The sequence below is a fragment of the Aspergillus flavus genome, chromosome 8, assembly GCF_009017415.1.
Source record: "Aspergillus flavus chromosome 8, complete sequence".
In the NCBI taxonomy this organism is placed as follows: Eukaryota; Fungi; Ascomycota; class Eurotiomycetes; order Eurotiales; family Aspergillaceae; genus Aspergillus; species Aspergillus flavus.
The window spans coordinates 1,508,169-1,532,014 of record NC_092403.1 but is presented as its reverse complement, the minus strand read 5'-3'; the positions used below and the strand labels follow the sequence as shown (position 1 = coordinate 1,532,014).

General features: G+C 48.4%; 12 protein-coding genes across 12 annotated transcripts; 8 read left to right on the top strand and 4 right to left on the bottom strand.

The window, feature by feature from the left end:
* Window positions 1–370: 370 nt before the first annotated feature.
* On the top strand, window positions 371–730 carry F9C07_12739 (uncharacterized protein; the record flags this gene model as incomplete). The annotated part of the gene is made up of 2 exons (XM_071507890.1): window positions 371–541; window positions 605–730. 2 exons carry the CDS (start codon window positions 371–373, stop codon window positions 728–730), a joined length of 297 nt encoding a protein of 98 aa, XP_071367362.1.
* A 608-nt stretch (window positions 731–1,338) lies between these two features.
* F9C07_1937495 (uncharacterized protein) lies at window positions 1,339–2,802 on the top strand. The gene is made up of 3 exons (XM_041295349.2): window positions 1,339–1,622; window positions 1,704–1,861; window positions 1,932–2,802. The coding sequence occupies exons 1-3, from the start codon at window positions 1,500–1,502 to the stop codon at window positions 2,305–2,307; spliced, it is 657 nt and encodes a 218-aa protein (XP_041151241.1). The 5' UTR covers window positions 1,339–1,499; the 3' UTR covers window positions 2,308–2,802.
* Window positions 2,803–3,296: 494 nt separating this feature from the next.
* F9C07_12737 (putative MFS transporter) lies at window positions 3,297–5,264 on the top strand (the record flags this gene model as incomplete). Its single annotated transcript, XM_041295329.2, has 8 exons — window positions 3,297–3,542; window positions 3,593–3,680; window positions 3,729–3,827; window positions 3,876–4,077; window positions 4,144–4,459; window positions 4,516–4,946; window positions 5,003–5,141; window positions 5,196–5,264. The coding sequence occupies 8 exons, from the start codon at window positions 3,297–3,299 to the stop codon at window positions 5,238–5,240; spliced, it is 1,566 nt and encodes a 521-aa protein (XP_041151242.2). The 3' UTR covers window positions 5,241–5,264.
* A 215-nt stretch (window positions 5,265–5,479) lies between these two features.
* F9C07_12736 (uncharacterized protein) lies at window positions 5,480–6,220 on the top strand (the record flags this gene model as incomplete). The annotated part of the gene is made up of 1 exon (XM_071507889.1): window positions 5,480–6,220. The coding sequence occupies one exon, from the start codon at window positions 5,480–5,482 to the stop codon at window positions 6,218–6,220; it is 741 nt and encodes a 246-aa protein (XP_071367361.1).
* Window positions 6,221–6,868: 648 nt separating this feature from the next.
* On the top strand, window positions 6,869–7,745 carry F9C07_12735 (putative short-chain dehydrogenase/oxidoreductase; the record flags this gene model as incomplete). Its single annotated transcript, XM_041295330.2, has 2 exons — window positions 6,869–7,066; window positions 7,137–7,745. The coding sequence occupies 2 exons, from the start codon at window positions 6,869–6,871 to the stop codon at window positions 7,743–7,745; spliced, it is 807 nt and encodes a 268-aa protein (XP_041151243.2).
* Window positions 7,746–7,840: 95 nt separating this feature from the next.
* F9C07_12734 (uncharacterized protein) lies at window positions 7,841–8,878 on the bottom strand (the record flags this gene model as incomplete). Its single annotated transcript, XM_041287517.1, has 1 exon — window positions 7,841–8,878. The coding sequence occupies one exon, from the start codon at window positions 8,876–8,878 to the stop codon at window positions 7,841–7,843; it is 1,038 nt and encodes a 345-aa protein (XP_041151244.1).
* Window positions 8,879–9,656: 778 nt separating this feature from the next.
* F9C07_1937477 (cytochrome P450) lies at window positions 9,657–11,647 on the top strand. Its single transcript, XM_041295331.2, has 6 exons — window positions 9,657–10,088; window positions 10,137–10,167; window positions 10,216–10,356; window positions 10,402–10,531; window positions 10,579–11,209; window positions 11,258–11,647. Exons 1-6 carry the CDS (start codon window positions 9,775–9,777, stop codon window positions 11,436–11,438), a joined length of 1,428 nt encoding a protein of 475 aa, XP_041151245.1. The 5' UTR covers window positions 9,657–9,774; the 3' UTR covers window positions 11,439–11,647.
* Window positions 11,648–11,829: 182 nt separating this feature from the next.
* Window positions 11,830–12,653, top strand: F9C07_12732 (uncharacterized protein; the record flags this gene model as incomplete). Its single annotated transcript, XM_041295332.1, has 2 exons — window positions 11,830–12,037; window positions 12,088–12,653. 2 exons carry the CDS (start codon window positions 11,830–11,832, stop codon window positions 12,651–12,653), a joined length of 774 nt encoding a protein of 257 aa, XP_041151246.1.
* A 29-nt stretch (window positions 12,654–12,682) lies between these two features.
* On the bottom strand, window positions 12,683–14,262 carry F9C07_1937417 (chaperonin 10-like protein). Its single transcript, XM_041295339.2, has 2 exons — window positions 13,674–14,262; window positions 12,683–13,620 (listed from the first exon to the last, which is right to left on the bottom strand). Exons 1-2 carry the CDS (start codon window positions 13,848–13,850, stop codon window positions 12,712–12,714), a joined length of 1,086 nt encoding a protein of 361 aa, XP_041151247.1. The 5' UTR covers window positions 13,851–14,262; the 3' UTR covers window positions 12,683–12,711.
* A 1,914-nt stretch (window positions 14,263–16,176) lies between these two features.
* Window positions 16,177–17,395, bottom strand: F9C07_2174313 (C-4 sterol methyl oxidase). The gene is made up of 3 exons (XM_071509366.1): window positions 17,188–17,395; window positions 16,462–17,136; window positions 16,177–16,403 (listed from the first exon to the last, which is right to left on the bottom strand). Exons 1-3 carry the CDS (start codon window positions 17,336–17,338, stop codon window positions 16,345–16,347), a joined length of 885 nt encoding a protein of 294 aa, XP_071367360.1. The 5' UTR covers window positions 17,339–17,395; the 3' UTR covers window positions 16,177–16,344.
* A 238-nt stretch (window positions 17,396–17,633) lies between these two features.
* On the bottom strand, window positions 17,634–18,244 carry F9C07_12729 (uncharacterized protein; the record flags this gene model as incomplete). Its single annotated transcript, XM_041295341.1, has 2 exons — window positions 17,634–18,063; window positions 18,120–18,244. The coding sequence occupies 2 exons, from the start codon at window positions 18,242–18,244 to the stop codon at window positions 17,634–17,636; spliced, it is 555 nt and encodes a 184-aa protein (XP_041151249.1).
* A 2,402-nt stretch (window positions 18,245–20,646) lies between these two features.
* F9C07_1937364 (uncharacterized protein) lies at window positions 20,647–23,241 on the top strand. Its single transcript, XM_041295333.2, has 6 exons — window positions 20,647–21,019; window positions 21,093–21,172; window positions 21,220–21,506; window positions 21,558–21,875; window positions 21,922–22,064; window positions 22,111–23,241. Exons 1-6 carry the CDS (start codon window positions 20,794–20,796, stop codon window positions 22,923–22,925), a joined length of 1,869 nt encoding a protein of 622 aa, XP_041151250.2. The 5' UTR covers window positions 20,647–20,793; the 3' UTR covers window positions 22,926–23,241.
* The last annotated feature ends 605 nt before the right edge of the window (window positions 23,242–23,846 follow it).

The following is a 23,846-nucleotide window of genomic DNA, read 5'->3' as shown; positions in this document are numbered from 1 at the left end:
TCCGGGGCATCAGACTGCGTATCACATATGAGAAAGCCCTTCAATTATCCAGTTCATGTAGTACAAAATGTTCTAATCGGGCTAATGCTTGCGTTGCTTAGCCAATGACAAAGATATTTCCTCCAAGCCGGATACACGAGATGCATGAGCGAAGCATGGAGAATTGCAGAAGAAGGAAAAGCACAAGGACATGATTATCTCGGCAGACCGGCAAATGTGTGCATGAACTGGGACTCGAGAAGCCATGAAAAGGTATAAATAGGAGGAGTTATCACCCTCTCAAAGATCATCTCAAACCATCACAGAAACATCTTCCTCCAGCACAGATTACAGCCTTTCTATATCTGCAAGACCAACAACACACACAAACATGCACTTCAAGACCCTTCTTCTCGTTAGTCTGGCCTCATTGGCCGTCTCGCACCCTTCTGCCAACCCAGATGAAGCTGCTGTTGCCAACAACTGCGGCTGGCCCAACGGCAACTGCTATGATAACAACTGCCATGGCGAGCTTAGCTCGAATCGTATAACCTGCACTTCGGTAAGTCCAACTCCGCCATTGATGGGAATGATATGAGATCTAATTTATGCACGTTGTAAAAAGGGCCCATACTTGGGCTGTCCATGCGGATATGGCTGTGGCAGAAATACCGGGAAGTGCAATGAAAATGGCTGCGATGGTCGCAATGGTCGCTGCACCAATAATTACCTTGGCTGTTCCTGTCTCTGATTGGAATTACATGGAAGAGGGACAGATATGTCAATTTTGTATGTGCTTCGATTGCAAGCAACTTATGCATGCGAGTTATCAGTCCGGAAACAAAGCACGTGGTTTTGGGGTAGCTGTTCACGAGTGGTGTTCATCTGATTTGTCGCTTAATTGCTTAATGTCGGTATATTTTGCTAATTAAATATTCATGACTTATTTTGTGCTGTAGAAGCTGAATCTGGTGTTGTCCTGTATCTGCAATCTAGTTCTGTTTGTTGAATGTAGGGCTATTCAGGTTTCAGCTTATGTGAAACGGCGGAAAGCTATATAGGTGGCTCCAGAGCATTCTGAATCGTATATTCAGAATTATGTGATCTTTTGGTCTGGTGGAATATGCGGTCTTGTATTATGGACAGGTACCGAAGATGCCCCATGGATCAGAAGTGGGCCTTTCAGGTACCATTTACTCTTCTGGATTTATCCAAAGGTTATCTAATGTTGAACTAATTTCCACTGGTTCATTAGCGCATCTTCACCACCAATAACAAGGTTATAGAGAGCCACTAAAGGGGCCTAGATTGAATAGATTCCCAAATTTATCACCCAAATGTTCCCTCTTCTAACTGAAAAGAGGTTAGACAAGCTTTGAGTTTTTCTTTTGCCCCCTGGCCCTGATTCCCTGAATGCTACACTGCTTCTCGACTACTTAAACCACCAAATGACTCGGGTCCCTTTCCCCATGTTTACATTTTAACCACCGAGAAAATAACCATCTATCGTTTAAACCACCATGACCGTGAAATTGCTTATGGGCCTGGCTATGGCCGGCCTCGTCTCAGCGAGTTCCAGCGTAACTTCCATGTTTCTCCTGGGCTTTGACCCACAATCCTTACAAGCTTCTATTGTTGGTAACGTCAGTACCCCACAGATTGACGATCGGACGATCCCTTGGCCGCGCGGCTCTGTCAGTTTATCCAGCTAACGAGCAAAATAGGACGCCACTGCGACGACCTATAGCATCACCTGTGCTCCGAGTCCGACCGCGAGCGCGAGCGATGACGATGATGACTATGAGTGTGGCTTGGGGCCTGGTTTCACTCTCACAGATGCGTCGCCGACTACTATCATGGAGATGAATGACAAGCCAAACTTGTGCGCTTTTCCTCTTTCCTACACATGTTATAGTCAGCCGAGACACCGGCTAACACGTCTCGTCTAACAGTTCCATGACCATCAACTGCTCCGTGGCCGGGACCACCTCTGCCGTCTGCACTGGAATTGGCGATGGGCCTGAAGCCAACTTCCCCGGAACTATAATCTCAACTATCCAGCAGAGTGAAATGTCCTACTTGCCAGTTACTATCACCGCTGGGTCTGTTACTAGCGTGGCTGCGACCGCTTCGGCTACCACCACGACCGAGTCGGGCAGTAAGGCCACTACCTCAGCGGCCCAGACTGCTTCGAAGTCTTCTGCTTCCTCTTCGGGCTCGAGCTCCAGCTCTTCAGCTGTCAGTACCGGTGGTATGCCCCAGATTACTGGAGATGCCGGTATGCTGTTCGGAGGTGCTGTCGTGGCGTTGGCCGCTGCTGTTCTGTGAGCACAGAGCGTAATGCTCGGGTGATTAGCCCACGAATACGCCTGGCTACCCCATCCTCCAGTCCTTAATCTGCTTTCATACTTCGTCCAGGGACTATGCGATCCCCACCTTAATGCTTGAGGCCTGATATGTATAGTGACATGGTCTCTTTTCAGATGTATTATATCATTTGTATCATGCAGCTGCTTTGTGTATGTAATTATGTCTAATGTATACGTTACGAGAGGATACCTATCATTATCGCGTGCTTGATTTGGTCGGCTCAGGAAGTGAGTGAGTTGAGCTTTGAATATGGTGTTGGAAATCTAATAACACTTCGATATACTGCTGTGGGTGGTTCGCTGATGGATCAACATAGTAAATACATATGGTACTGTTCAATGCGACGAATTGTTCATTTTTTACGGGCGGAGGGTGATTCAATTAGAAGTACCACTGCCTAAATCTATATAGGACCGATCAACAATTCTATTATATAAGGTGGTATTAGAATTAAGATAACTTGGGGTAGAGAAGTGCCTGCCCCATATCATTTCCCAATTAGGAAAAACCATATATAACGGCAACCCGACCTCCTTATCCAACGACCAAACCGACGTTCTTCACGGCATCATGCATAATCTTACCCTGCTTAAAAGCGAGTAATACCCCTTAAAAGATATTAGATTGTCGGACTTTTCCCGAGCGACACTGCCCGTTATGACACCATCAGCAACTGCCGAGAAGACGCAATCGTGGGGTCGATGTCGTGATCACACGGTACACCAACACCACCAACCATCCACTCAATAGGGAAAACTCCGCGCCGTGCGCAAATCACGACGGCAAATAATATTCTTCTCTGTCCGAAACCTATGCTCAATGTTAGTTTCCCAACATGGCTGTGATCGAACCATGTCTGTGGGGTCGTCACCCGCATTGTTGACTCGCGTCGTCGGGCGATATGGGTTATAAAAGCTGGGCCTCTCGCTAGGAAAAATGGTGTGAGTATGCGCGAGCTGGTCTTGCTTCTGTCGTGGCTTTTCGGATTTCGCAGTATGGGCTCAACCAAGGATCTTGAGACGAACGTTTCGTCGGCTCCTCTGTCATCTGCGGGGTCGTCGGATCGAGATGATAACTATGAGGTTTATCAACAAACTCGTGCATTGGAATATACACCGGAAGAGGCTAAAAAGGTGCTCCGGAAAATCGATCTTAGATTGATGCCGCTTTTGTTCCTTATATACTTATTGCAGGTAAGAAGGATTCCCTTGGCGAATCATGATCGAATACTTATCCTTTCTAGTATCTCGACAAAAACAGTCTCAATTTCTCGTCAGTCTACGGATTGAAGGAAGGCACACATTTGGAAGGCCAGGACTATTCATGGCTAGGTAGGCTTTCACCTGCGCAGCAAAATGAGCATGACTGACTAGGACTAGGGTCTATCTTCTATTTCGGCTATCTGGTCGCGCAGTGGCCGGCTGGATTAGCCCTTCAAAAACTTCCAATTGGGAAGTTTCTTAGTACAACTACTATTAGTAGGGTTTCCTGATTCTATGTCCTTTACGCATGGCTGACAGATATAGTCTGGGGTGGTCTATTGATGACAACGCCGGCTTGTTACAATTTCGCCGGAATAGCAGTCAACCGTTTTCTCCTTGGAGTCACCGAAGCCGTCGTGAACCCCGGATTTGTCATTATGATGAGCATCTGGTACACTTCAAGTGAACAGCCTCTGCGTCTCGAAACCTATTACTGCACCAATGGCATTGCCACCATGTTTGGAGGGTAGGTCTCTGTCGAAGTCGCGAAAGAAGTTGATAGTGAAAGACTGACCAGCTAACCACCAAACAGTCTTCTCGGCTACGCAATCGGTCACATAACGGGCGGTCTTCCACGATGGATGTATGTATTCCTAATCTTCGGCGCGGTGTCACTCGCCATCGGAATCGCATCCCTCATATTCCTCCCCGATCTCCCATCGACGGCCAAATTCCTCACTGAGCGCGAGAAAGCGATTGCTATCGACCGTGTCGCGATCAACCGACAAGGAGTAAGGAATCACCATTTCAAATGGTACCAAGTGTGGCAGGCAGCTAGGGATCCTAAGACGTGGTTATTGTTCATCATGGCTGTTGGAGCTCAAGTCCCAAACTCTGCCTTGACAAGTGTATGTTTGCCCTGGGTTTCTCATTCCGTTATGGACGGATGTCGACAAGAAAACAGTTCACTTCCATTATCGTCGGATCCTTCGGCTTCGATACTCTCGGAACCCAATACCTGCAGATCCCCGGCGGAGCGGTTCAATTCCTCACTCTCCTCTTCGGCGGCATGATCGCGACGAAATATAGCGGCAAATTTCACTCTCGAAGTGCGTGCATGATCTTCGCCAGTCTGGTCTGCATCATCGGATCTGGGCTCCTAGTCGGCCTGCCGGACTCGAATAAATGGGGCCGTCTCGTTGCGCTCTGGTTGTGTTATTTCCAGGGATTGGGATTCAGTATGAGTCTGACCATTGTGAGTTCCAATATTGCCGGGTCTACGAAGAAACAGGTGACCGGGGCGCTATTGTTCACGGGGTACTGTGTGGGAAATATCATTGGACCGCAGACGTTCAAGGATAGTGAGGCGCCGGGATATCATAGTGCATATGTTGCGTGAGTCTTTCAATCAGAGTGGCTGTGTGCGGGGATCGGTGCTAACTGAGGTTCAGGATGTTGGTTGGGTATGCGGTCAAGCTGGTTTCAATCATTGCCCTCTACCTGTACATGTATTTGGAGAATAAACGGAGGGACAGGGAGGCTCTGGGCTCGGACGGCGATGAGAGCGATGGTGTTGAGAAGGGCATGTTGGTAAGTTTTTCTGCCCATGATATGTAAGCCTGACTGAAGCTGATTATGAGCTAGGATCAAACAGAGATCGACAATAAGACGTTCAGATACGTGCTTTAGACCAAGAGATTTATTTTACATATTGAATTCAAAATAACAAGGATTGTCCAAACGCTTATACGCCGCACCTAAGCCACTATAAAAAGCTTGTCCGAACAAGAACAGTGCTAACCTTACGGCCCCCAACTCGAGCTGACGTGTCAGGAACCCCTCCACTCTACCATCCCACATAAGCCGGCAGTATAAAGCTACATCAACATTCTAAGTCCAATCCCAATCTATAACCGCCCTCACCCATAATGACTCTCCAAGCCAAACTAATCCCCACCCCGGGCACACCCCCAAACGTCCACAAGGACGCCCTGAAAGTCTTCCAAACCCTCCAAGAAGGCGGCATAGCCATCGTCCCCACAGAAGTAGGCTACGGATTAATCGCCTCCTCCAGCGAAGCCATCACCCGCGCCTTTCACGCCAAAACACGCCGTCCAGGCCACACACAAGGCATAATCGGCAACTACGATGTCCATAAAGCGCTGCACGTTCTCCCCGAGGAGAAATTCAATATCACCAAGGTCCTAACGCACGATCTAGACATGTCGCTTGGGATCATTGCGCCATATATATCCGACCATCCGCTTTTGCAAGGCATGTCGGCGGAGACGTTGGAACAGACGACTAAGGATGGGAATATGGCTATTCATGTAGGTGGAGGGTCACTTCTGTTGGAGGTTGTGAGATTGCATTATGAGGTGGGAAAGGTGGTTGTGGGTTCCAGTGCGAATGTGACCGGTAAGGGACAGAAGTTCCGGGTGCAGGATATCGAGGAGAAGATCTTGGAGGCGGCGGATATTGTGGTTGATTATGGGTTGCAGCGGTATCATGTGTATTGGAAGGCGAGTATATTATTTGATTTTGGGGAGATGAAGGTTGTGAGGATGGGGGCTTGTTATGAGTTGTTTAGGGACAGAATGAGGAGGTTTTGGGGGGTTGAATCGGAGGAGGACCTTATTTATCCGGATGAGGATGAGAAGGGGGAGTAGGTAGGTGCTGAGGATCATTTTCTTTTATATAACAGAGGTTCTATGTGTTCTTTATATCTGACTTAGATTATGCTGTGTTCGTTTCTTCTGGGACTACTTCTGTAGACTGATGTAGAACGATGCGCTGTTCTGAAAAGGCATGTTGCAATATACGCAATGGCACAGGAGTCTGTACTATGGACTAAGGTTCTCTTTCTCCATGAGCATTGGTAAGATCTTTGGTGACTTCACTACTTGACAGACTGCACTCTCATCCAAGTACAAGCATCTAGTTTGGAAGAGCATACTCGTCACTCTGTTCTAGGAACACTGTGCAGCGGGTCTCTGGACTATTCAAAGCACAACTTCACAAAGCTAAGAACATGGATCTAACATGAGATATGTCCTAAGTCCGTTCCTGACAAATGAACTATCCTCAAGGTTTTGATAGCGAATGCTTGCCACGCCGAGGTAGATTGCCTAATCTGGCCTAGTCTCCGCAAGAGTGGTGGGCCAGGAGAAAACTCCAAAAGAGGTTTAGTCTCCGCTACATATGGCAATGACATTAGCATCGAGGTAGATGAATATGGATATAAAAAGAGGAAAGGTATTGCCATTGCGAGATGTAGTTGTAAAGTCTATCCTTTATTTCTACAAAGTATTGTCAAAATGTTTTTCCCTTACAGCAAAGTCCTGGTCATCGGTGCCACGTCAGGCATTGGCAAGGCACTGGCAGCCAGGCTCGTGCAAAATGGTACCCAAGTTGTCATTGCTGGTAGGCGGAAAGAGAACCTGGAAGAGTTCGTCAAGGAGCATGGTAGTGAGAAGGTCAAGTCCAAGGTCTTTGATGTCATGGATCTTGAAGCAGTGAGTTGCCAGTCCTATCTTCCCGCGCGGGACCTGAATCCACGAAGGTTTCAACTAACCCTCGCCGAAGATCCCCCAGTTTGCTTCAGAGGTGATTTCCGAGAACCCTGACCTTGACTGTGTCTTTCTCAACTCCGGAATCCAGCGCCCGTTCGATTTTGCAAACCCCGAGAGCATCGATCTGAACGTTTTCGACCAAGAATTGATCACGAACTATACCTCAGCAGTTCGTCTCACTAAAGCATTCCTCCCACACCTGCAGAAACAACCGACTCAGACTGCCATTGCATTCACAACGTCACAAATGGCCCTTGTTCCAATGATGCGCTGTCCGAATTACGGTGCCTCAAAGGCTGCGTTGCACCATTTCATCCTCGCCCTGCGCACGCAACTGCAAGGTGGACCTGGGAATGTGAAGGTGCTGGAGATATACCCGCCCGCTGTGCAGACCGAGTTGCACGACGCCAAGCACCAGCCGGATCTGAAAGACGGCCATCTCATTGGAATGCCGTTACAGGAATTCATTGACGAAGTGTGGGCTAAGCTAACCCAGGGCGAGGAACAAATCCCGGTTGGATCAGCGAAGGATATCTTTGAGGCGTTTGAGGTTAAGAGGCAGCAGATATATCAACAGATGACTGAGACGCTGACAGGTTTACTCAAACAATTCTTGCGATGAGCGATCGACCATTGGAATGTGAACTAGAGATAGACTATTCAGCATCGCCGAATATTAGTTCTGTCTGTTCAAGTAGTGCTCATTCGTCTGAGCTATCAGTAGGCCTCGTAGCCTGTAATAGGCGGATAAGGTACGTCGGACACAGATTTTCCTTTACAGGCAGCCAATATCAGAGCACTGAAAGGTGAGATGCCATGGACTGCACCCGCCTCTAGCAAAGTCGAATACTGTTGCAAGGAAATCATGTTTTCTAAAGATGCAGGAGTTGCGTCATCCCAGGCCTCATGATCTGCATCCCATAAGGATGTGCGAACATCGAAAGGCAACGAGTCGACAAACGGAGTGCGGACAGAGTAGTTCCTCTTCAATAGAGAATATACGCTGCGCAACATGAACGCGACAATAATTGTCCGCCGCACGCTTTCTGCAAAGAGCCATGCCTCCCGTGGACTCAGCGTATGGGAGAGTTGGATAGGAGCTTGCTGCCAGAGACGCCGCCCAACATTAGACAGCATACTGCTGATTGTTTCTGAATAGGGGCCATCAACGGCAACTTTTGCATCGAAGATGAGAAGGCATTGTAGGATAAGCAATGATTGGGTACATGCGAGAAGTTCCTGGAAGCTAGCTGGGCGACCAGACTTGCGAAGGAGTTCCACACAGTTCTGCTGTAGTAGAGGTGTAAGAGACGTGGAGGTTTCCCCTTGACTAGCTTGAGTGTGGAGTCTGCAAAGAGTCTGAACATGCTGAAAAACGGCTGAAGCCTCAGAGCTCTGGTAAAGGTCTGGATGGATAAACTCAGTCTTCATATTGTTGGCGAATTCAATAGGAAAGCTTCGCATTCCGGCTATAAGGAACGAAATGATTTCCCGGTCGTATCCTTTCATAATTACCAACGGCAGCGGCCGGTGTATCGGCAGAGTGGACACGGATGCTACTCGGTGCACAAAGCGCGAAGTGATATTGGAGGAATCGGGTCCAGTTGGCAGTGGTATATTGATGTATTCGCACTCAATGCCCCTAGCCTGGCACCGACTACACCGCGGCCACAGTTGATCGCAACGACGCTTGCCTCGAACGCAGGCTTGGCATGATCTGCGCAGGGTAACACGCTTAGGGGCGTCAGACACCATTTTGCTATGCCTGAATCGACTATCAATCTATGCGGTCAAGCTAGGGATAGTGTTGCCCTAAAGCGTATATGTACTGCTAAGTATGTGTATAGCTTGTGATCCTCGAGACCAATTAGTGGGAAGCTCAGGAGACACCGATTTCGCGTGTCCCATACTCCACAGCTTAATAATCTATGATTCTATGGCGAATCACAAGTCACTTCTAGTGCAAGTCTCCACAATGATTCCATTCTCTACAACCAGTGACCAGTGGGTGGCCGAGATTGTCCCACTTTTTATGTATCCATCCTTCGTGACTGTTTTGCTGTTAGTCTAGGATATCACGGGAGCTTTGCAATATCTATGAAATAACTAGCTGTCTATTCTAAACATGCCCACTCGATACTACGTCCATACCACTGGATGCCACATTATGGACTCTTTTGGGTCCTGCAATAAATGGACAATAAGGTCAGAATGAGGTATTGCGGAACAGTACGCCACAGCACTAGAGTCTTTTCCTGTTCGATAGAAACAGACTGCATGACGAACAGCGAAAGGATTAAGTAGAAGTAGCTGGTTCTGGATATTATCTCGCATTGATACCGTAGTAGATTCAAGTGCAGCCCATCTTGACTAAAAGAAACTCCAGTGCCGAGAAGCATTTGCTTATCAGTCGGAAGGATCCGATCAAAGCATCCCCGCACGATAACAAACGCCTATCATTGACGGACTAATGCAGGTATTAGATAAAGGATTGGACGGTGATCTTCTGGGGTAGCATCTCTTCTAACTTCCCCTTTTGGATTATCACGTTAACGGTATCACTGGCCTCTATATATACTCATCTCTCAAGAAGTGTGCCTAGTTTTCAAGACAAAATCCCAGCCAAGGTTTATGGGAATTATTGATACAACATGTGGTCATTATGGTTATCTAGTATTCTCCTTGTTGGACTGTATCTCTTCAAACGTCTTTCATCCCCACTTGCCAAAGTCCCCGGCCCGTGGTATACCAATCTCACCAGCTTCTGTCTAAAGTACCACGAGTTCACAGCCACTAGACGCCTTTTCGTACATCGCCTACACAAGAAGTATGGCCCTGTAGCCCGCCTTGCACCGAACGAAGTCTCGTTTGCTAGCCTAGATGCTATTCGAGAAATCTACGCATCCGGGGGCAGTGGTTATGATAAAACGGAATACTATGATCTATTCCGACAATATGGCATTAAGTATAACATCACTAAGCAATAAAAAGAGAACCAAACTGACAAGTAAAGGACCATGTTCTCTACACTCGAGAAGCAAGAGGTTAGTGCATACATATCAATACAGGCTATCGCAACTAACGACGTGCAGCACAGTCATAGAAAGCGGGAATTGGCTGATAGATATGCCATGTCAAACATCGTACGCGACAAGCATGTGTCCGCCATTAAGGAGCGAGCTCAGGCTTTTGTATCCAGATGTGCTGCAATTGAAGGAAGTGTGAACGTCTATGTGAGAACTTCGGTTCCAACCTATGATTACGGCTGACGGCTCTAGTCCCTCTTGCACTGCTACGCGCTTGATGGTGTAACAAATTTTATGTTTAGCCCTGGTGGTTTGAAGTCTCTAGACAACACCAAGGATTATCAGATGATGGAGGAGTTGACATATCACCAGAGCCTCCAGAGTAGGTAACCAGCTGGCCCTCGGTTTGAACGAAGCTGATCGCGGCAGAAAATCTTCTATACTACTACCTCCCCAGGCTAGCTCCGTATTTCCCATCATGCCTACACCCCCGTCCTGCCCCCAGAGCAAATGCCTACGTTTTACAGATGGCCGGGCAACAACACCCAGAGGAGCACAGCTTAGTCGCACGTCTCACCCGTAAAGGCTCGCCGCTGAGCCACATGCAAGTCGCCGCCGAATGCAAAGACCATATGGCAGCGGGTATTGACACCACCGGTGATGCCCTTTGCTTTCTTATGTGGGAACTATCTCAGCCACAGAACTTGCAATTTCAGGATCGCCTTCACAAGGAGCTACTATCGACATCTGATGATACGCCACTAGACAAAATGCCGTATCTAGACGCTGTCATAAAGGAAGCCTTGAGATGCGCACCGCCAATTCCGATGTCCTTTCCACGGTACGTACCATCCGGTGGCAGAACTATCGATGGATACTTCATCCCGGAAAACACTATCGTCAGTTGTCAGCCATATACGGTGCACCGTTTCAACGAAGAAGTGTTCCCCGAGCCGGACCGTTTCAATCCGGAGCGATGGTTAGAAGAAAAGGGCTTCAACGACCGCAACCGATTGTTCTTCGCGTTTGGGACGGGCGGGAGAGGATGTACCGGAAAGAAGTAGGTAAACTAAAGCCCATTACAGCGTTTCTTTACTGACGGCTGCAGTCTTGCAATGGTGGAAATGAAGATCCTTCTACGAGAGCTGTATTCTCGGTTCCGGTCGTCGGTCGCCCCGGATATGACTGCGTCAATGGATCTCGATGATCAGATCATCTCCGCTCGACCAAAAGACCAGATTTGTAAGCTTAACTTCGCTGTTAGAGGGGAGGATGTCGATACTGCGTAGGCTATATTGTGGATGATCTGTGTATGCCCGTATTGCGTTAAGTGATGCTGGAGGATGATTTTTAGATCAATTCATAAGACTCATATAGGCATAAGGAGGCCTCAACGCCCTGGTCTTCCTGCGTTTTTAACTTCGAGAATGAGACAGAACTTACAAGAAAGGGAGCTATTTAGCCACTAGCATGTTCATTAGGGTTCATGTTAAGTAACAGGATGAAACTACCTGTAAACTAACGGTAAAGGACTGATCCACCAATCAAGATCCTGCCCGCCTGATGCGGGGTATTAAATCAATAAAAAACTGATAAGGAACATCATCACCCATTTCAACACAAATCCTCATCTCTGCTCTCAAAACTACTCTCGAACATTCCCACCCCCTAAATTAAGCCATGGCATCCCACACTGGGATTCCACCCACCGAGAGCCGTCTCTCAACACGCATCTCCCTCCGATGGCTCCCGGAACCCGCTTCCGAGACGACCGACACCATCGTCATGTCCGTGAAGGGCTGGTATGTGGACCTTCGCGTAGATAAGAAATCCGGCGACATTGACTGGGCTATTGCCGGTCAGCGGGTTGTGGATAGTAGCGACCCTCGTAAGTTGCATTAACACATCCCAGGATGGTACGCATACTGACAAGATCAGGCCGCGTGCAGTTTACCCATGAGATTGACTCGCATAACTCTTTTGATGACGTTGACTGTGGTACCTTTACTACGTTGCCGAATGGCGATGATCTCGAGACTGGATCTATGTCTCGTCCGGATCTGCCTGGGGCTCCGGTGACGGAGTATGAGGAGGTATGGCGGGAGTTGAGCTTTAGGGAGGGTCCCGAGGGACCGGGGAAGGGTGTCTCATGGGTTTTGGAATCGAAGCATGATCTCGAACTTGGGGAAGGTCAGGAGGTGGAGGTTTCGAGGACATTTCTGGCGAGGATCTGGGGCACGTATCTGGTGGTGCGCCAGAGGCAGGTATATGTGCGCTTGGCGGGCTCTAAGGATGCAGTGGTTAAGACAGGGAAGGGCGTTAGTGCTAGGAGAGAAGAGTGGGATAGTACTAGGTGGTCGGCTAAATATGTTCTTGGTCTTGAGGGCGACAGTTTGCCCAGCGCCCAGGATGTCGAGGCCAATGAACAGCTGCGAACACCAGGAGGAACAATTTTGGTCAAAGGTGAGCCATATACAATTCGGTCATATGAAGAAGTTGTATAGTGCGCTGCGCTGTATTACTCTATATACTATGTACAATGTCTATTTAGGGATGTTTGATTTACTGCTCGTTCACCAGCACGTAACGGTACCTGGCCTTGCCAGCGTCCATGTCCACGATGGCCTTGTTGGCATCCTTCATAGGTACCTCCTGGACCCATGACCTGACGTTCTTCTCAGCAGCCAACTCGAGCATCTCCCGGATCTCGCTGGGGCTTCCAATCAGGGATCCTCCGAACTTAATTCTCTTGACAATCAGGGCGAAGGCGGGGATGGTGAGGGCACCGTCTTCGGGAGCACCCAGCTGCACGAAGTTGCCACTGGGCTTGAGCATGGTGATATAGTCCATGATGGGCATCTTAGAGGAGGAGACGGTAGAGATGATCAAGTCCAGGCTGCGGGAGTTGTTCTTGGCCCAGTCGGCGTCTTCGTCCGTGGCGATGTAGGCATCTGCGCCAAGCTTGAGAGCATCTTCCTTCTTGTTGGCCTTGCGAGAGATCGCGACCACCTTATCGGCACCCAGGGCCTTGGCAAACATAATACCGAAGTGACCCAGACCACCGACACCGATGATGCCGACCTTCTTTCCGGGGCCACAGCCGTTGTGACGAAGAGGGGAGTATGTGGTAATACCACCGCAAAGCATAGGAGCAGCCATCGCGGAGGGGATAGCATCGGGGATCTTAATAACGAAGCGAGAGGGCGAGCGGTGGTAGAGAGCATATCCACCATATGACTTGTCGCCGTTCCAGTGCTTGGAGTTGTAGGAACCGCACATCAAGTTGGGGCAGTACTGCTCAAGTCCTGAGGCACATTCTTCACAGTCGCCCTTGCGGCCCTGGCAAGAATCATTCTGTGCACCAACACCGACGCGGTCGCCAACCTTGATGTCTCCTTCGACCTGGGAGCCGACTCTCACTGCAACTCCGAGAATTTCGTGGCCGACACAGCAGGGGTACATTGTAGGACCCTACACATTGTTAGCAGCCGTGCCAATATTTCCCTCAAGCAAGCGAAACATACCCATCCACTGCGCAAAGTGTGCAAATCTGAACCACAGATACCGGAGTGTGTAATGCGGATATCAACATCGGTCTCTTCCCAAGCCTTTGGCTGAAACTCCTGCCAGACCATGTTGCCCTCAGCAGCCTTGGGGTCAAGGCCCATCCAGCCCTCGAACTTGTAGTCGGTGGAACCCATTGTATGCGGATTGAAGATTAACTTTGCTCGTGTATAGTATGTAGAGTCTTGATCAAATCTGGGATGTTGATTCCTCGAAGGTCCTCCTGCGATTTATACAGAGCAATTTCAGTGGCGGATGGTCTCGGTAGTTCTCCGGAGTAGGCAAATTCAAGAAAAAAGATTAGAAGAGCTTAGAAATCCATTTTTGGGATGATCCACAAGTACTGAGGACTAAGTCCATTATCTCCGCGATGACAGTGGAGCTCTACCCGTTCCACGGATGTGAAGCTTTAGTGAGAAGAACAATTTGCAGCTTGGCGAGGGCAAAAGAGGAACAAAGCAATGGTACGGAATAGATGACATCAAAATAGAATTTACGATTATACTAAGCCTTTCCTATCCATGAGTTAAGCTGCAATTCAATGCGTAAGCCGCATGCGCTTATGACGATGATGTCCTCCTTGGTGACTGAAATGGCTCATGGTGGGTCTACATCTACCGCGTGGAGCTTCAACCACGAAGTCATTCAAAAAAAAGAGCATATGATTGGCTACCGAATGTAAAACCCTTCTTCAGGCTTCTATTTCGGCTTCTGGCCCGGCACCTTTTGTGTGCTAAATCCGAACCTCTGCTGCGTGTTGCTTATGTCGCTCCACCTGGAATTAAAGATTATAAGATGCTTAACACCAGGGCGACCAATCCCATTTCGAATGAGGTCGGAGACTTTTGGAGCAGTCGGCTTAATATTCATACCAACGGCATTCCCCCAAAACAAAAGATGATTACCATGCCCGAGAAAACCTCGTGCCGTGGTTGACTGGGGTTGAATCGACTACGGTGATATGGATGTTATCTCTGCTATGACTACTTTGCTCCGGGTCACTCGAAAACTGTATGAACAGTTACTACGATTAGTGCTACGACAGGGAAACATGTTCCATGCTGTTTGTTCTAACAGCCTAGACTTTTCAACCGCCGCATTCCGACGAAACGCACAGACCAAGGGCTGGGACGGGAGGACCTCGAAAATTTGTGCAGACGCCACCAAGCACAAGAGGGGATGCATCGAGCACAGTCAAGCTATAGAGGCTATCGGTATCCTTTGTGCCTCAAGGGTCGGGTCTTGATGGAATCGGCTTCGTATGCTGCATGTGCAACACCATCGTCTAGTCGCCGAGCGCCTTATGCAAGGGCGACTTGGTATCTGACGCCTTGCCAGCTTTCTATGGTGACAGGTCTATGACATGGAGTCCACAACTGTGGCTATTTGCAAAAATATATAAACGGTATATAATGTTGGCGAGAATCTATGGGGAGTGCTTGGTTTGTGAATTGTGGAAGAGAGAGCACACATGCTAACCAGGATGATAAAATTAAGTAAGGGTGACTATCGCTATAACTTGTTAGCCAGATGCCAGGTGATATCCTTATTAGACCATCGTTAAACATCTGACCCGACTTGACTAGGCTACATTAAATAGCACCGAAGACATATATATAGCTCTATCAAAAGCAGGTAAGTTACAGAAATAGCTCCACAGAATTAACAAATGCGGGTCGGTGAGCTTGTTTATAATTCCACACAAAACGACCCCCACTATTAGTAGCACTTTCAAGGGCTTTCTGGGGAACTGTCATCAGCCTAACCTCATTGGCTGCTGCCAAAAAAACAGCTACTGACATCTGGTCCTAACATGAATCCCTAAAAAGGCACAACCCTTACCAGTAGATAGAACTGACGTGTCAATTCACTTTCAGGTTGATTCAGGTTTGAATGAGAGGAAGCCTAACTGCTCGATCGATTCATATTTCCGTGGGTGATTTTTCGATTAGCTTTCCAGAATCTACTACGTAAGAAACTCCCTAGTGGTCGACGACATATTCTTTAATTCGAACTTGTTACTATTGACAATACCTGTCACGCTGGTGCCAATTATAAACTTCGAGATAGAGGAAAACGCCAGTATGGCAAATGTGACCGAGAGTGAACAACCTGCTAATATCAAATACGGGACCGATGATAACCGTCCAACGTTCTTGGCGTCCATCGAGTGGTCAATGTCGATCAATGATTCTGTTCTATAGTAACAAGGTGTAGCAGTGAATAGAAAGGGATGTCTCACAAGTTAAGCGTTTTACTAAGCAGTTGTTTCGACCTGGGATGAACCCGGTGTTTGCTCGAATCCCGAATGCTGGCCGGTGAGGTATATCCGACCTCTCGGGCGAGACGGGCAAGGCAAGATACCCTTCTTGATATGTATTCTCCCCTTTGTTCTTGCTTGCTTGCTTTTCTTAATTTTTTCTTTCTGGGTTTAGGATCTGTACATTATATTGTAAGAGTCAATTGATATATCGTATGCATATTATTCATATTAAGTATCTCATAAAATAGTACACATTCTAATCATACACTATAAAGAAGACCACAGGTATACATACAGCTCCATTAAAAAAAATATTACATTTTAGAAAGAGCAAAAGAGCTTTTCTAACTCTCAACTCAAGCATGGAACTAATTACGACGTCTATGCTCACGCCCATTCTTAGGGCCAGCAACGGTACCCATCAAGACTGCGGCAGGTCAGTCCCTGTAAACCATATCCCGGAAAGAGAGCAAAGAAGGACTTACTATCCCAATAGCGGAACGAGCTCGAGTAATTACCCACAAAGTAACGATGATGATCATCATGCCAGTCAGCTCCGCCCCAGAACGGCATGATCCGTCTCAAGCTCCAGGGGAAATCATATCCCGAGTGCGAGTCGATAGCCTGTACTTGGCGCAGACCCATCCATACCAACACGGTGATCAGATGGACGTTCTCTGTGAAATAGCCCAGGACGAGTGGTGGGGCGATCGTGCCAAGACCGAGTAGGAGGGTTTCCCAGGGGCTGGCGTATTCGGCCGTGAGACCGAAAGGAGTCGCGTATTGGTGGTGGATGCGGTGGATGGAGCGGTAGAGAGGACCCCAATGGAAAGCACGGTGTAACCAGTAGTGGTAGGTATCTTCAACAATGAAGAAGATGGCAAGTTGGGCGGCTAGAGTTTTGAGGTCCGGGAAGGGGGAAGCATATTTGAGGCCGCAGAGGTCCATCATGGGGTGGAAGAGGACAATGAGAGGAAGTTCGACGATGAAGTGGATGGCGAGGATATACTTAGTGCAGTCCCATTGGGTGGCTACTGAGGGTGGTGCTTTGTGATCTTGTATCCTCCATCGGTTGAAAGTACCTGGCATTGCGTCCGCGATGATCCATGGGAGGCAGCGGCCGAAGTAAATTAGTTCATGGGCGATGAAGGTGATAATTCCTGCGCCGCTTAGTCGTTGTTCCGTGGAGAATACCGACATATGAAGCTTACCTGTGGCGAGGATATCATTGTTCCAATAGGAGTAGTAAGCCTCCCAGAGGTTTTCCATGCTGGACAGGTTGGGGTTTTGATGGGCCAGCTTGATGAGGTCTGTATATGAAGCCATTTGGGGGAGGGCAGTAGTAGAATTGAAGGACTCCATGTTGAGACAATCCTAAGCTGGGTGATTTAGAAGTTCCAATCACCGTTCAGATGATTTTCATGCATTATATAACGTTTACCATTGTGTTGGAACGAAGCCAAGACGAGTGGACATCCCGAATGGTCTGACGGGACAGACCACTCGGATCCGGGAAGAATTTAATCATATGATCAGGCAACCCTAATCAAAAATTTCCCTAATCAAATCCAAACCAATTTTAGTAAATACATTATAGACCCGGCACACTCTCCTGGCAAGAGTGGAATATACATTGTCCGATATCAACGATGCCACCTCAAAGTTGCAATGCCGCAACTCCCAGCGCCAACCCGACCGCAACGCCAAGTCGAACACCCACGTTCCCGGCCGCATTGTCCTCAGTCGATCCGGTACCTGAAGCAGCTGCAGCAGTGCTTGTGCTGCTGCCAGTCGAGCTGCTGCCACCCGATGTCGAGGCCCCCGTCTCAGCAGGGCCGTCACAGTGCCAATGGTCGCCGTGAGGCTCACAACCAACCGACTCAGTTGGACTGGGCTTAGTTGGAGTTGCGGTGGCATCGGCCTCATCCGTGTGTGATTGCGTGCCCGTAGTTGTGGCCGAGGCGGTGGTCGAGGCGGGGCCGTCGCAATGCCAGTGGTCGCCGTGCGGCTCGCAGCCTACAGATTCGGTTGGGCTTGGAACTGCTGGGGTGGCGGTCTCTGATGTTGATGCGGGACCATCGCAGTGCCTGGATCTGCATTAGATATTGGTGCTACGACATTCGAGAAGAGGGCAGAAACATACCAGTGGTCTCCGTGCGGCTCACACCCGACAGATGCAGTGGGGGACGGACCCGGATCCTGACTGGTACTCTCCTGGGCCAAGGCAGCCGAGGCCAAGGCGAACAGAGCGAGGATCGAGAATCTCATGGTTCTTGCAGTTGTGCGAGATATAGTCCGAGCTTATGTGCGTTTGGAAGTGGCGGGATGAGAAGGCACAACAAGGGAAATCGGATTGGCTTTATACCTCCACCCTAGTAGCGGCCTCCAAGGTAACTCCGCTCTTAATTTGTCTTGACCAGCCGGTCAGAATTAGCCGACATAAATCACAGTCCACGGGCTGTATCAAAGGTCTAGCGTGCCAAGAGTAGTGGAATACTTGGCGTCTCCAAGGTTCTCATCGCGCTCTTTAGACCCTGTGTCCATTGGCATTGTCAATCGTTGGAGAACAACCTGTGGCATGTTAGAAATGCTTGTATTCTGTTGTCTTGTGAACTACACATGTAGGAATACTTTGCCACCGCAACCTGCATTTCGATGCGCAGGAAAGTCAAGAATGCTAAAGAACCATGACACTCTACAGACGATCTCAAGATGCCAAGTCCCTTTTTGCCCCATGCCAAGGATGCTTGAGAACCTTGGGAGCGACAAAGGAGCAGCTCTTTAACCTCGATACGAAACGATTGTTCCTTCATTGGCGTGGTGGATGGTCCCTTGCAATGGAAATTACACGACCCGCGATGAACAGTCAACGCTCGACTTGATTTGTTCATTGAGGTCGCGCCGGCGAGTCATTAAGCTGAAGGGAAGAGTATCCCACGCGCGAGCAAATTAAAAGATGGCTCCTGTCACTGATGACAAGGAAAACCGCCCGCCTAAACCTTCCCGAGATCGGTTCATTCCGACCATGTCTTTTCTAGGATATTTGACAGACACCTGCTCCACAATACCGCCCCTCGAACAAGGGTTTAACTGGTAAAGCGAATGGTGTGGGATGTACTCTAGCATAATGTCGCAGGGCAAGGTATAGCGCAGTCCATCATACGTCCCGCTGGGACTGTAGCTGCTAACAGTACCGTCTTACCCAACTCGGCATGTGAGCCGATGGAAGTGTTGTACCCTGTAATATGGATAGTTGATCACTCCGTTCAGTATCAAATTCTAGCTAGCTCAGCTGGCAGATAGCCAACCTAGGCCTAGATCACTAAACAGAGGACAGCAGGGAGCATGAATGGTTGACGAGACTGAGAGATGTCACCTTGCTAACAGAGAGCAAGGGCTGCATGACTCTTGCGTAAATCATAATATGTCGAGATCGCTTGACTATTCTGTAGTATAAACCTGCGTGTCTGGGAGTATTTTTCAGCTTGAGTTAGATTTATGCTAGAAGTTCTCTGGGGTCCTTGTGTATTCAAGGGAACAGACTCGAAGAGTCTTGTGGCCTAAGTTGAAGATATTAGAAAAATTACTAGGAATCCACTACATACTGGATATCCCTCAATGTGGCATCAGAGATTCTCATTAACGCAGTGGATTCCTTCAGTGGCTTCCAGCCAAGACCCTGCAGGTGCATATATTGAATCACAGACAGGGATGTTGTAGATTTATATAAATGGAGTCGAAGTGAAAAGCATTGCCTTGTTGCGACCATGATCAATGAATCTAGTAGGGTCCAGGACAGTTGCGATCGTCAATGATCGGTTAGCCATGATATCACTTTCTGTGGGCCCAGTATCAATGCTTGAAGTAGTAGTAGCAGACCCCCAGCTTGCCTCAACAAGCCTCCAAGGAAGTAAGAGGAGGCCATTGAAGAAGACACAACTGTAGGAGAATAGCTTGAAGAGTAATCAGCATAAGCCACAGGTATTATAGTGATAGTGAGGGTGATGAAATCCTGGATTGACCAACTCTCCGGCCTGGCGCGCCGAGTTCTTCCCTCTTGACTTGGTTGAGATAGGTTGGGCGGGCTCTATAAAGCACAAGAGACTCCATATCCTTCTCCATATTGTTTGTTGAGCAAAATGTAGTAATGCCAGCGGTTTGTTGTGTTGAGTATAAAATATTCATAGTGTGGTAAAACCCAAGGCTGCCGCCGTGGGCCACCTGGTTAGGCATTCATTCCCTCATCCATTCAATGCAGTCTCTGAGTCATGTGGGATTGCAAAGACTTCCTTACCTCTTAACACTCTTGTCTGCTAACATCCTGACATTTCCGTCAACTCTTCAAACCGTCACCCTCTCACTACGCAGCGTATATTCACTCGATCCCATCGTCTGTGGTTGTGAATGTATGTTATCCGCGTTGCTAGACCAAAAAGAGATCGGGCATATGAAAAAGGCAGGATGGAATGGTTTTTATCTTGTTTGGGGCTGGTCGATGGGTTCTCCGTGGGAGATTTTCTGAACCTGTATTTACTAGTAGTACTGCATTGGTCCAGAGATTGGTTAAGTGTCGTCAGGCCAAATGGGAATCGTTGTGTTTCTGCAGACAAGATGCAATCCCGTAGAGGTAACCCTAACTTCCCGCGATTGCTACGTGTCCATGCAAGTATCATAACGTTAATGACAGGGGTACAGGAAAGGGTCTACCGTGGGGGTCCGAGTCATTGTTGACATTATAAATCACGTGTAACCGCTCCTCCTCCTTACTTTCCGTGCGGTCGCAATCTCTCATCACAACAAATTTCGCAAACTAGACCATGGAGATGGAGGATTGGGAAACAACAGATGTAGTTATTTGTGGCTGTGGCCCAACGGGGGCCATGCTATCGGCTTATTTGGGTCAGATGTCCGTCCCAAATGTGGTGTTAGAACGAGAAGCTGAGATCACCACCGATCCGCGTGGAATCGCTCTGGACGAGGACGGCATTCGCTTTCTCCAGGGGGCTGGGATATATGATTCAATTTTCAGTGAAATCGGCAGTTGTCAGTACCATTTCCTTTCCTTTCCTTTTTACGATTGGGTTGTAAACTTGTACAGGGCTGACCTGGTAAATAGGTATGGGCAGGTTCAACTTTATCAGCGGAACAGAGCCAGTTTTGGAGAGACGGCCGTTTCTCGCTTTAGACTATAGCACAGTGAGTCTACTATACTTAGGTTAATGATACATGCGCTGACTGATCAGACCGCCGGAGGAACAGGCCATATCGGCTTTCTTTGTCACAAACAACCTATACTCGAGAAGAACTTGCGAAAGGCCATGTCAGATAACACGTTCAGCACTCTGAAGTCCGAATCAACCGTTTATGAATTGTGTGAAGATGAGCAGTGGACCTACTGCAAGTATCGAGATGCACAAGGGACTGAACGAAGGATTCGCGCGCGATTTTTCGTCGGTGCGGATGGCAAGACGGGGTTCACACGGAAACAGTACCTGGAACCAAAAGGTGTGCATATGGAGAAGGTTACTGAGTATGTGGCATATGCTATTCCCGCAGATTCCATCACTGACACTATGAATAGGGAATTTTATGAAGAAACTTGGGTAGCGCTAAACTGGCAAATCACCTTGCCCACACCTGAATCGCACCCCGAGTTTTCCTTGTGGACGTTGGGATATACTCCGGATGAAGTATACGACCTTTTCTTTCCTTATGAATTCCGCTTCCTTTGCAACCCTAATCGTCCTGCGGTATGCGGACGATTCGGTCTTCAAACAGACCGGCTGTGGAGATTCGAATTTGTCGTTCGTCCAGGAGAGGATGGCTACGAGATGGCGAAACCCGAATCAATAAAGAATATTGTCTTCCCTTATGTGACACATCAGGGAAGCCGATATGGGTAAGCAAGTCCAGGCCCCATGGTTTGCCACCTACTCATGTCACAGTCTCGCGCATGATGTTCAATTCCCCGAGGACTGTATACATGTAATCCGATCGCGCCCATTTACCTTTTCCGCACGCAGCTGCAGTATCTGGGCGAAGGGTCGTGTCATCCTTTGTGGCGATGCTGCGCATGTATTTCCCCCTTGTAGGTTCCCTACCAATCGATATCATGGCAGAGCTAATCTGCTCAGTCGGAGGACAAGGGATTGCGTCCGGATTTCGCGACGCCATTTCACTAGCATGGCGACTTGCTCTGCTATGTCACCATCATCCAACCACCCCCCGATTCCACGAACAAGTCCTCGCTGCGTGGTATCAGGAACGAAAGCAGCAACTTGAGAAGTCTCTGGCTTCGACCATCGAGAACGGGAAGTTTGTGTGCGAAGCCCACTTCGGCAAGATCCTTGTACGGGACTGGTATCTTTGGCTTGTTCAGTTAGTTCCTAGCTGGAAGCGCCACCTCCAGTTGGGGCAACGAAAGGACGGGCTGATCCGGTATGTACATTCTGAAGGCATGCCCTTTTTGCCGGAGCTCAACGGAGGCCTGAACCTACCTCAAGTCTTCTGCAAGGATATGAACGGAAAAGTATTTTTCACAGACGATGTCATCTTCCGATGTAAGCAAACGAGTATCTTCCGGCTATTCGTTTATATGCGCAATGATGAGGAGCTAGCGTTTACTCGGACGGTTCTGCGGGCAGTGGAGGAGCTATCACGAGGCGAATTTGCTGCCGACCACGTTCCCTTCGTCATTGAAAAGATCACTAAACACGGAGCTGAAAATGACAGGAACCTGTTTCAGATCGCTAGCGCTGAAGAGTTTGCCCGGTCACCGCTCTGTCGTGGCCGCCCCGAGCCTACTTATTATGAACCATTCCTGATTCGCAGGGAGGTGCGCGCAAAGTATATCATTGTGCGTCCAGATCGAATTGTCTTTGCAGCTTGTGAAGATGAGCAAAGTTTGAAGACGGCTATTGGTCGTATCAAGGACATCCTGCGTTGCTAGTTCGTGTATATTGACTGCATGAATGTCATTACTGCTTGTTTCACTTCATAATCGGATGATATAAAGCCGAGCATGACCGTATTCGTCAACCTTTTACTAGAGAGAGATCTCCATGAGTTCTGTCGTTTGGTATTCGGACACATGTGTTAGATCACGAGCCTTGGCGCTGGCTTCTTGTCCTTTCTAGCCATGTCAAGATAGGATTGTAAGACATCATGACTAAGTTGTAGGCCCGTCCCATATCCTGCTTATTCAAAATTTATTAAACATTTTGGGACTGTATAATTGCGTGGAGGTTGCTGATTTTCATGGCCATATATTTGTTTTTGTATCTAGACACTTGACAGAAGAGTGGAGCGTGTTGCCAACATGGCAGTCGTCTAGAAAGGCTGCTTGGTTCCATCCCAAGTCACTTCGTGTCCGTGTCACCCTGATGTCTAACTGATCGGTTACATGCATGTTGGGAGATTGTACCATAATAGTCCTGTTGAGCATAGGGCAAGGAACCGTCCTTGGAATGGTGCCCAGGTTGTAGTTCCCACCTGAATTTGACTGTCTCAGCCGTATCCAAACAGACATTTCGTGATCTGTGTAAACCTCAAAGATGGATTCACGGCAAGAGGCTCCGAAACATGTCCATAAATCTGGGCTTTGGAGATGGGCTGCGTTTCATGACAAGTCCCTGGAGTGGCAATGCCCCCGATAATGTCTCTGGATCGTTCGGAAGTTTCTCAACGCTAGCCCCGTATCATAGGAATATTCTAAGTAGCCTCATTAGCTCGACTCGCTTGGACCTACTGTTAAATCCAGAGAAAGGTCCTGGAGCAGTCACCGTCTACTCCGAAACATCCGGAATCTGCGAGGTCCCGAGACAGGCATTACACTTAAGGGGATTCTTTTCTGAGTGGTTCGTCTTCCCTC